The sequence below is a fragment of the Pygoscelis adeliae genome, unplaced genomic scaffold (genome assembly GCF_000699105.1).
Source record: "Pygoscelis adeliae isolate BGI_AS28 unplaced genomic scaffold, ASM69910v1 Scaffold347, whole genome shotgun sequence".
Lineage (NCBI taxonomy): Eukaryota > Metazoa > Chordata > Aves > Sphenisciformes > Spheniscidae > Pygoscelis > Pygoscelis adeliae.
In genome coordinates, this window is record NW_008825158.1 from 499,383 (window position 1) to 510,632 (window position 11,250).

The window sequence follows — 11,250 nt, forward strand, 5'->3', positions numbered from 1 at the left end:
CATGGGAGCTGATTGATTAATATCTACTGATGGCCCCAACAGTTGGCTCAACTGGTGCACACTGGAAAAGAGCAAGTGTCAGAACTGCTCTCCTCCTGCCGCTGCAGGTAGAGGGAGCCACCGGTTCCCCTGCGGGGAAAGAACCCCTGGACAGGTAGATCAGGGCTGGTCACCAGGAGTTAATGTAGGACGAGCCCTGCCTTCAGCCAAGCACTTTGTAGCTGATGGGTATGATGTGAGCGGCCCCCCTGCATCGCCCAGGGTCTGTGCCTGTGTCCTCCCAGCTGACAGGCAGCTTACAGGAAGCAGTCCCTCCCTGCAGGGTGCATGTGTGCTTCTGAGCAGCATTCGTCTTTAGTGGGGCTTGATTGCTGATTAAGGCCATGCTGATGAGTTCATTAACAGGAATCTGAAGAGATATTTTCTCTGGGGGTGTGAGGCTGGTCTTATTGTGAAATTCTTCCTCAGCACAGCTGTCTGAGATGCAGAAATGAAGAGCAGAGCTTCCCCTGAGGCTGCTGGATGGAGCAGTGACAAGAACACAATCTGGGGCCGTAGAAACCGAAACACTGAGTAGGATACTGCACTTAAGAGTAGCTGGGTAGCATCACTGGCTCTTCATTCGTGTGTGTGTGTGTGGTGTAGACAGGTATCCCAGCTGTGTGCACTTCTCCCTCAGCAGAGAAGCATGCTCAGTGCAGTGGGGAGTGGGGGGGGCATCCATAGCTGCCTGGGCACATGCACAGTCATCCCTTTAACTTATATCCCAGAAAGTCAGCTCTGTCGTTTGCACCCAGATGTTGTTGAGCTGGAATGTGAGGTGGTGCTTTCACTTGCAGCTGGATTTGGAGAACTGTTCTTGTTGAGGCCATGAGGTTGGTCCTATTGTGAAACTCCTTTGGGTCATCATAGCCAAATCTGAGATGCTGATCCTTCACAGGCTAAAATGCTGTTTGCGTTCCATGTCACCCAGCTCATCTTGGGGTACTGCTTCAGGGAAAAACGGCTCTGCTCAGACACGCCCTAGGACTGCAGCCTGTAATGTAGGCAGCTCCTGCCCTCAGGAACCGAGATAGATGAAGAAAGAGCCCTCAGTCAAATGAAAGCTATGATTTGTCTTTCAATGCCTGGGCATTAATGCCCTTGCTACTTAATAGAGGAGTAGCACCAATGGGGTATTCAAGGGCTGATGTTACCTCAGAGCTGTTAATCATCCCAGAAGAGCTTGTATAATACCTGCCTATGCTGCAGACTAAAGCCAACCCTTGTAACTCCAGGTCAGGGATAAATTAATCTTACCTGCTGCAGAGATGGTGGATGCTGGCTGATGGTGGAGCTGTGCTGGATTCAGCAGAAGTGTAAACTGGTGAGCAGGCGGCAGTTGGGGCACCTATTAGCAATGCCTGAGTTGCAGAAATGCCGAGCTGTGGGAGTGAAGCCAGTTAGCAGGGGGAGAGGCAGTGCTTTAGCCCTCCTGCCAACTGTCACTTGCATTGCTCACATCCTGCACTTTTATTGGATTCTTCTTTTTTATGTCTTTTTTAATTAATTTCCTAGAACTGTATGGCAACCTGCCCCACCGTGAAGGATTTGAGCATCGGGTCCTGGCACAGACTGTGGTGCTACCTAGCTGTACACTGGTGGCAGCAGTAGCTGCCATGGTGCTACAGCTGGCTCTCCTGCATCCCCACACGCTGGCAGGGACACCATCACCAAGGTGATTTTTCCTCGCTGTGCAGCCAGCAAGCGCCTGGAGATGAGGGCAGCAGAAGGAAATCTCACAGCATCTCAGGGCCAAGAGAGCACTCCAGTGCCTAGTTTGGCTGCAGCTGGCCAGAAACAGAGGCACCTTTTTCTCTTGGACTTTGGAGTTTAGATTCTGCCTTATTAGGCAGAAGCTGCATTCTTGCCATCTGGGTCAGGACAGGGGAAAGCTAAACTCAGCCCAAATCTGGCAGTGTCTGTGTCTTCCCCCCCTCCTCAAAGGAAAACACTTCTGAAGGAAAGGCACCATCGGAATACTTCGTCTTGGAAAAAACAATCAAAGGGGCTAGAGAAAAACAAACTTATCACAAGTGAAACAAACTCAGCCTGGAGTATAAGGAGGGCCCAGGGTAAAGGCCAGACTTAAAAAAGAATGGTTTACCCTGAAATGGGAATGTGAGTCTTGTGTCCTTAATCTGCTGGCAGTAAGGGGGATTATGAGGCATAGGCGCTTCTGCTGGAGAGCTTAAACTTGTGGATGTTACCTGTCAGGCAAGGGGTGCAGAGCGAGCTCCAGGGCACAGGGGAAGGCTCCCCTTGCAAGTGCAGCTCTGGATTGGGAGGGATGATGTTCCTCTGGAGGGACTTAGGAGTGCCAGGGGCGTCCCGGAGGGGAGCAGCACTCTGCAGAGCTTCTCTGTCTTTTTACTTTTTTGTGTTTATCTTTATTTAGGTGTATGTGTGCCACAAACCCAACCAGAATCTAAAGCCTGGTATGGGAGAGGAGTGTGGTGTGCCAGTAAAGCCCAGAGGCTTGTGTGCAGAGGAGGGCACTGCTGGTGATTACACTATTCTCTGGAGGATCCAGGAAGAGTTAGTGCCAGCTGTCGAGGCCACAGAGCTGACACAAAGCACTTGCTCTCACTGTGGCAGATACGAGACACATCATAGCAAATACTCTGTGGTGACTGTGTTTTGGCCACGGGGTGCACTCAGTTTAGGCCTCAGAGCATTAGTAAAGTCCATGCTATTGAGCTCAGGTTTCTGCTTAAAGTCTGCGAGTATGTTCTGCTCCTGCAGACCCTTCCCTTGCAATAGGAGAGGGCAGAGCAGTTGGCTCTTAAAGTAGCTTTCTAAAAGCTATTTTCTAGTCTTGAAGAAACCAAAAGAGAAATGATCCGTAGGTTGGCTTTCCTATACCATGCAGTCAGCTCCAGCAGCTCACAGATTGCCTGTCAGTTTCTCCATGCTGGAAGTGAATGCTTCCCTCACCTGGCTGCCTGCATCCCATGCCCATGGTGCAGAGCAATATGCCTCGGTACCAGCCTTGCAGAGAAACAGCATGTGGGAAAAGGAGGCAGTGCTGTTCCCAAACCAGAGATGGAGCAGGGAGGCTTCTTCTGTGGAGACTTCAACTTTGTTCATTCAGGCAAAACTGGATTCTGAGAGCTGCAGCCGGTTTTGGGAGCAGAACAGCAAGAGCCTTTGCAGCCTTCAGCCACTGGAGCTGGTTAGAAAAGGCCTCGCTGCGAGTGCTCATTGCTGCTCTCCTTCCATCCCCAGGTCTGTGGTGGCCCTGGATTCTCAAATGAGCTTTCTGTGACAAGAGAGTCTTCGTCATCTTCAACTATCCTGTGTCTGCCAGTACTGGGGGAGGAAGCTCGCTGGAGGGGCTGGCAGCTCGCTGTGCTGCCAGCTTTGGGAGATCGGGGGGGGGTCTGTGCTCAGTGCCACTGCCCTTTTCCTGATCTCTTAGCAGCAGACAAGTCACTGGAGCCAAGGTCTGCTGCAAGCACGGGTGTACGTACGTACAGGAGCGCTTCCTTGCCTGTAGGGAGAGAGGCGTGTAGAGACCATGAGAAAGCTGAGGAGCTTCAAGCTTAGATGAGTTGCTGCGGTGTTTGGTGACTCTTTTGTATTGTGGCAGCTGCTCGCCAGTTGCATGCTGTGAGTCATTGCGGAGAGGATATCAGGCCAGATACATGCTAAGAGTTAGAGAAATTAAAAGTGAATGTTCTCTGACTCCCGCGTCCTCTGGCTGCCTTTGTTTCAGGTCCTTGGGAGCTCAGGCAAACTCTACACCTGCTACAGTTCCTGCCACTTCTGCACGTGTCCTGCTTTTGGTTTTACTGTACTGCAGAAGAGCGAGAGCCTTCTGGTAAGTTGTCTGCCCTAGCTTGGGGCTGGGACGGGGAACGGGGGAGAAGGCTGTGCTCTGCTCCTTGAACCTGAGTAGCCTGAAGTTTCAAAGGGAGCAAACGCATTCGTGTTGAGTTGGCCACGTAGGCTCTGTCTGACCCATTGCATAATCTGGCCTCTGGGAGTTGCGGTATTTGGGTGGAGCTAGGCCTTACAAGGGCTAGGGAGGGCTTTTGTTCTTAATTACACATTACTGTTCTGACTTTCAAGAGATGAATAATCCCTGGTCTCTTGGAACAAGGGCTATTGCTGCTAATGGGACTGCCACATGGAGTCTGGCTGATGAAGTGGTGCAGTTCACCTGGTGCCAGTGAAGAAGGGCTCAGGGTAACTAATTGGTCTGCAGGTGTCCTCTTGTTTTTGAGAGCTGTGTGGGCTGCCAGACAGTACCAAGCTGACTCTTGTTCTTTATAGTCTGGATCTACCTTCTCCTGCATGCATGTGGGGAGGGCATCAGGAGCCAGTTAACACTTTGCTGTGTGTCAGATCCCTGTATTAGATTATCGTGATGGCAGAACTGACCTGGTACAACTGGAGCGCCAGCCTGTGCCAGGGCTTGGTGTGCCTGGGAGGGGGGAGCGCTTCATTAGACCCATTCTGGCCAGGATGGATTTCTGTGGCTTCCAGATAGAGCATGACATTCCCGCATTGCTCCGACTGTTAACTTGGCTGCACTATTATTTGCAGTGCAAACATATACTTGCCGTCTACCTCAGTCAGGCCATGGGAGCCTGCCAGGAACTATCTGTCTCTGAGGAGCAGCTCACAAGCATCTTACTGGCGGAGGAAGAGGATGGAGGATGAAGGATTTGGATCACATGTAGATGTGCTTTCTGTGTGCCCTCCCGGCTGTGTAGCTGGCATTTTTCATATCTACAAGGCTGTCAAATGTTCATCGTGGCTGGTAGGTTTCTTCCTGTGCTGCAGCCAAGTGTGACATTAATTAGCAGCCTTGCACTGATGGATTAATTAAAAAATGATAAGAAGCCTGTGTTGACTTCAGTTTCACTTATTTAGGCTATTCTTGGGATTGCTGAAGGTGTTTGAACTAATCTGTAGTATTGTGTGCTTGTGATGTGGGGATATGAACAGTCCAGCAGGTCTCTTAGGGATCCATTAAACCTCGTTAAATCTGCTCGTGCTTTGACTAACCCCACCGCCCTTCCAGTGCCTGCATGGCTTTGTGGAGTTGGCCTTTGACAGAGAGACACTGCAGTGGCTCTTTGCAGCTGGCTGCTCACAGCAGTTCCTGATTCATCACTGGCAAACCTGCACCAGGGACTAGGGCAGGGACCCCTCAGCACCTCGAGCCTGATGACAGGTCTGTGCTTCCGCTGTGCTTACTGTAATACAGGATCTTTGGAAGCATCACCCTGGCTGCTGTGCTTTTAAATTGACACGTTTCAGACAAGTTGACCCCTCGTGCTGGCAGGCAAGGCAAGGCTGTCCACATCAGACACAGGGGAAAGGAGACTGCTGCTCCCCCGTTCCACACACCAGCCGGTGAGCTGGGAAACCAGCTCCTTCCAGCTCTGTGACTCCCTGCCCGTGCTCTGAGATTGGGCTCCTCCTCGAGTACAGCATGGCCTCGTATGTTACACCGTGTGAACACAACACCGGAAGAAATAATGGGGCACAGGCTGAGCCAGGTTGTGTAGGTGGTAAATTAAGCATTCTGTATGTAAATAACAGTTACTGCAAATACAAAATCTGAGCAACATGAGGAAAACACATCCATCCTATGTACATCAGAGCAGTAATGAGTGAGAGCTGAATAGCTACAGCTGCACTCGCTACAGAAAGTTCCTCTGCCATTTTCACTTCACATTTTTATAGAAACATTCAGAGCTTTTTTTTGAGGGGGGCGAGAGAGGTGTCCTATTTTTATTTTGCCTTGAAATGACTTTGGCTCAGATCCAGGAAGGCACTTAATGTGCCTGAAGACCACAGTGACCCGGACCATAGCTAATAATGGCTAACAACCCGATGGCACAGTCTACTAAGGAAACACCACATTTGTCTACAGGAATTCTGGCTCATAAGAGGCATATGAAAGGTAGCAGTAGTGGACGCCGAGCTGCAGGGCAAGCTGTCACATTTGAGCAAGTGTTCGGGACCGTCTCTCTCTGTATTGCAGCGCTGTGCATTTCAGTCTGTTCGTGCTGTCCAGAGTTTGGTTCATTTTCAGCCAGCAGGAGGGGAGAGATTACATTCTTTGTTGTAAGGATAAATGTGGCTTGCAACCACTTTGCAACACTGCCAGACCTGCAGGTGAAACCCTGCTGGTTTCCAGCCATGATTAACAGAAGGAACACAACCAAAGATAATACAGAAGGGAAGGAATGAAAGGAAGAGAGAGTGAAACCCTGCCCAAATGGTGGCTACATGTGTTAGCTGGACTATGACCAAGGCAGACGCAGCAAAGCTGAATGGGGCTGTTAGAGGAAAAACACGTGGGACAGTAACTTTTAACTATTCAGCTGCTTCTTGGAAATGCCAGTATCTGACATACTGTGCTGTAGCTAAATTTGGACATTGCATAAACATGTACAAACCCATTCAGAGCTTACTGGTGATTCACCAACGTTTGGGGCTGGCTGTTATGGCTGAGCTGCTGCACACACGGTAGCGAAATCCATCACTCCTAGTGAACCGTCCTCTGTCTGCATGGTGGGCCCTAAGTCTTACCTGCAGGTCGCACCAGCTGGCACAGCAGATGCTGCAGGAACAGGATTTCTTCAGATGAGCTTTTCAGCTGATTTTACACTGTATTTGTCATTATATACGCCAGAGAAATGAAACTCTTGGGGTCTTATATTACCCCCCTTTTAGTGCAATGCAGTTAAAAAAAAAATAGAAAGCTGATTTCTATATGATTCAAGTACAATTTATCAGGGACAAACTGCTCCAGGCATCACTGGGCCTGTTCTTCAGGAACCGGCTGTGTTTAAACTTCCTCCCCTGCCACCTGGTTCTAAAAGGCCTGCTCCCTGCCTCTGCCTCCCTGCGGGGGTTACCACTAAAACCATATTCGATACACATCGTTGCACTCCAGCTTCTCACCGGTCGCACGGTGATGCTGCTGGCATGGAGTGCTTCGGAGAGAGACGGTACCACTTTACCACGGAAAGGGACCTTCAGGCAAGACTCCCATTTGAAGGGGGCCACAAGGTGATGGCAGGTCTGAGCTAGTCGAAAGCAGCTGTGTCTGTATCACAGTCGGCTTTTGGGCACGAAGGAGGGAGGCTGTTTGGTGTTTTTCTGCCTGCCCTCCCTGTTCCTCACAGCTGTGGCATGAAACTGCCCTGCAAAATAAAAGACATGCCAGAAACACTGGTTCTTTTACGGCAGTGCACGTGCTGTCATGCAGTCTGGAGAAGTGGAGCTCATGCTTCAGAAATTAATGCACAGTTCTTTCTACCTTTGTCTAGTTTTGCATATTACAGTTACCTACGAAATCAGGTGCAGTAATTACCGAGCTGTGGTGGCAGAGAGTTATTATAACTTGCCGTACAAATTAAGACTGCTCCGCTGTTGAGTGGGCTTTGTCCTTACGAAGGGCCGGGACTCTGTGGCTAACTGCAGAGGCCAGGCCAGGCAATCTGCGAGGTGACCTTCTTCCCCAAAGAGCTTGGCCAAAATCAGGTCGCAAGTCAAGGCATTCTAGCTTCTCAAGCAAATTAGCTCCCCTCCCGTCTCTTTTGCTACTGATGCAGGTCAGGATTTAAAAAAATAAAAAAATAAAAATCACTATTAGAAAAAAAAGCACTCACAGCTTCTGGGGGTTACTGGGCTACACAGGAACCCCAGCAAGACCGAGTTTTAGGAATCAGGCGAGCTGCAGCATCCAGCTATCACAGCCAAAACCTGCACTTCTGGACGTATTGCAAGGCTGTCAAGTTTTGACTTGGGAGCAGAAATCTAATTGTAGAGATCATGTCACCAAGGGGGTGTTTGCACTAACCTCAGTGACGCTGGATCAGGCTAGCTAGGACTATTAGGGCACTTCTGCCTTTTGATAGCAGGAAACAGATTTGAAATCAAACCTGAAGCACTGGTCTGCACAATCCTGTAGACCAAAGTGATTTAAAGGCAATAAAACTGCTGTTTTAAAACTTCAGTCAACTCTTTTCTAAATTTTTTCTCTTTCAGTAAGTAGGGCTTCCATACTGGGACCAGAAATAGCTGGCCAGTTCTGATCTTGTTTTCCCATCAACACGGTCACGTCCCTCAGAGCCTGGAACGCAGATTCAGTTTCACACCAGCAACTGGGCTAAGTTAAGACTTCTTCCCATCGGAGAATACTAGCTGCATCAAACAATTGATGGAATAATTAGGGTATTACCAAAGTGCTGTCAAGTATGGACTTAAAGAACAACCCCAAAACAGACACAAAATTATTACTCCTAAATGAATCAAAAGATTAAAAAATAATAATAATAATTAAAATAAAGATCCTAGGACTTGACATGAGCAGCACAATTGGGGAAACACCCCCAGCAGGTGGGTCTTCCACAGTCAATGTCTGACCTGGAAAGGAAATACAATACGATCACCAGCATTCACGCAACCTGGTTTTACAGTCGAGGGTGAGCTGCACTCAGTCTCCCCGGTCAGGTTATTCCTCTAGGAGGCACTATGTTAATTACAAAAATAAAAAAAAAAAATACAGCTGCATAACTGCATAGTGGTCATCTCTGAGCACTCCTCTAGGAGTTAGCTGTAACTGTTCACATAGGCACAGGGAGAGTGTCAGGGACAGACTGCAAAATCCTAGGAGCAGGACATGCACGGTCATATGGTCACAGAGGCTACTGGAGAGTTAATGTTGGTGACAGTCAGGTGCTGGTTGTTGTCAGTGGTGCACTTGGGGAAGTCATCCGTCTTACAGAGGATCTTGGAAATGATCTTGCGGAAGGTGTAGTGGAAGTCCCTGATCCTGTAGGCATAGATGATGGGATTGATGACAGAGTTGGCGTGGGAGAGGATGATGGCCACATACATCACCCACTCAGGCTTGGATTTGGAGAACTCCTCGTGGAAGTGAGTGATGCAGTTCAAGATATGCAGGGGCAGCCAACAGAAGGCAAAAAGTCCTACAATGATGGCCAGAGACTTGGCTGCGTGGACCTCCTTCTGCAGTGTGGTCCTGGAGTTGCCCATCAGTTCGATCTGATGCAACTGTTTGCAGGCGACCATGAATATCTTAATGTAGATTCCCAGCATGATAACGAGCGGAAGCAGCACGCAGCCGAAGAAGTTGAAATACACCATGTAGCTCATCGTTACCACGTTCTCAAAGAGGCACGAGATGAAGCAGCCATGGTACTCTGTCCCGGTGTCAGCCCCTGTCTCGTTGGTGGCGTTGGGACAACCGCTCATGGCTTTATTCCAGCCCATAAGCGGAGTCAGTCCAATTCCAAAGGACAGGAGCCACAGCACAGCAATGAGTCCTCTTGCCCGCTTGCCAGTCACCAGGCTATTATACCTACAGTATCAAGAACAAAACCGAGATAGAACCATTATATAAATGAGTGCTCGTGACTTCCCTGCAGTTGAAGTCATCAGCATCTTGGCTAATGCCACAAAATCGCCACCCACACCCACGCAGGAACCTCACCTCTGTGATCACCGGAGGGTAAAAAAATCTCACCTGTGCTCTACGCCTACGCAAAGTGATTTGGGGAGGTGATTCACTTACTATTCCTGAGAGGTGCCAAGCACTGCCTTGCCCGCGAACATCCTTCAATAGGAGGTAAGAACCCGGATTCTTAAAAAAGGCTTTATTATTGCATGAGCCTAAACCACCAACTACAAGGAGGGCAAGAACAGGGGGAAGGCTCACTCTGTAACCACCAACTTAGTCCCTTGCTCTAAGCATCCATTATTGGGCACGCCAGGGCACATTGCTGGGCTACTTGAACTTCTGGGCTGACTTATTACAGCTGAGACAGTGCTGGCTCTCAATTCTACACTGTAATGGGTAGCTAAAGACTTAACCAGCATCACCACACACTTACAGCCTTTATACCACAGCCAGCTTGCTTCAACTTGGGCTGCTCTTATGCCTGCAGCAATGCTGGCCTTCACTGGAGATTGCAGCAGTCCTGTAATGTGATGTCCCTGCCCATGCTACCTCATACACTAAGGTGGGAAGTACACGTGTGTGGAAACCAGGGATCCTACCCGTTTCCCAAACAGTGCAGTTGCTGGTTTACACATGCCAGACTGCAGCCCACGCGAGCTTGTTGGGGCTGGATAAATACCCTGAAAGGCTTTTCTGAGCCAGCATGTGAAAGCAACTGCTAATGATGGATGGCTTAGGAGAGTTACAGGTTAGCGTTTATGTCTCCATTCAGAGTCTCGCATCCAGGTGTGGAACTGAGAGCCAGGGACACTGGGCTCTTCCCCCCCATTTGACGTCCCTGCTTTATGCATCCTCCATCAAGAGTGCTGATGCGGGCAGCTTCGCTTAGCTCCCAGGGCTGGTGTCGGCCTCCACTGCTCGTGTATGTGACGTGCCAATTCTGGGGGACACTGGCCATCAAGACATCCTGAAGCCACACACAGACTCGGACCTGCAGCTGCCTAAACCGTCAGTGGGGTTAAACCATACAGCCGTGCATAGCTGCTGCTGTCAAACGATGCTTGTGCTCTGCTGACCCACCATAACTGTTTGTAAAGATACAGATTTTTAAGTCAATGCCTTCCTTGGGCACCTGCTGCTCTCACATGTGTTACAAAGAAGCTCCGCGGTGGCCCAGGGACAAGCTGATGCAGTGCTGAGGGGTGTAGAGCCATGCGCTGCCCCACACCTTTCCTAACCCCACAGACTGGGTGTCTTCATGGCCAAGAAAGTAAAGGTTGTGGCTGATGCTCAGAGACACAAATGGGGCTGGAACATAAAGCAGCAAAAGTCAAGGTGGTTTGGGTACAACCAAACAGATGCCAACATCAAAGCATCAGTTGGATTGCTTTTTGGAGATATGAAGAACCAGCGACTGCCAGAAAGACAACATGAGAAATCCATTACTGTCCTCTCCACGGCCAGTTAGCATCTGCTGGCAGACACACGTCCCCCCCCTTCCCACACCCTTCTCTCAGTGCTTGTTTACTCTGGCTTGGCTACCCTGCTCCTCCTTTCCTAAGAACGTTTGTTCTGATTTTCTTCCGGCCCGTGAAGCAGGGGAGGGTTTTATTCCCACAGAACCGCAGCTGTGCCTGTGAATCACACTGCGGTCGCCTCCGTGTGAGCCATGTGTCCCTCTCCTCCTGCAAGCTACAAAGACAGGAGAGTAAGTGGTGTGTGTGTGTGTGTGTGTGTGTGTGTGTGTGTGTGTGTGTGTG

General features: G+C 49.7%; 2 protein-coding genes across 4 annotated transcripts in view; one reads left to right on the forward strand and one right to left on the reverse strand.

The window, feature by feature from the left end:
* Nucleotides 1-11,250, forward strand: part of ZSWIM7 (zinc finger, SWIM-type containing 7) — a 22,000-nt gene that overhangs the window by 7,952 nt on the left and 2,798 nt on the right. The window contains exons 4-6 of one of the 3 annotated variants that reach the window (XR_663817.1): nt 3,758-3,862; nt 4,591-4,807; nt 11,090-11,100. Coding sequence is in view for 1 of the 3 variants with exons in the window: in XM_009328646.1 (XP_009326921.1) it covers nt 3,758-3,862; nt 4,591-4,707 (222 nt within the window). In the remaining 2 variants the exon portion in view is untranslated. Of the gene's footprint in view, nt 1-3,757; nt 3,863-4,590; nt 4,902-11,089; nt 11,101-11,250 lie in introns of those variants that run through there. The other 2 variants (XR_663816.1, XM_009328646.1) reach the window with 2 other exon arrangements.
* Nucleotides 8,328-11,250, reverse strand: part of ADORA2B (adenosine A2b receptor) — a 19,246-nt gene continuing 16,323 nt past the window's right edge. Inside the window, exon 2 of the mRNA XM_009328644.1 lies at nt 8,328-9,391. Coding sequence (XP_009326919.1) covers nt 8,698-9,391 — 694 coding nt within the window. The 3' untranslated portion in view covers nt 8,328-8,697. The remainder of the gene's footprint in view (nt 9,392-11,250) is intronic.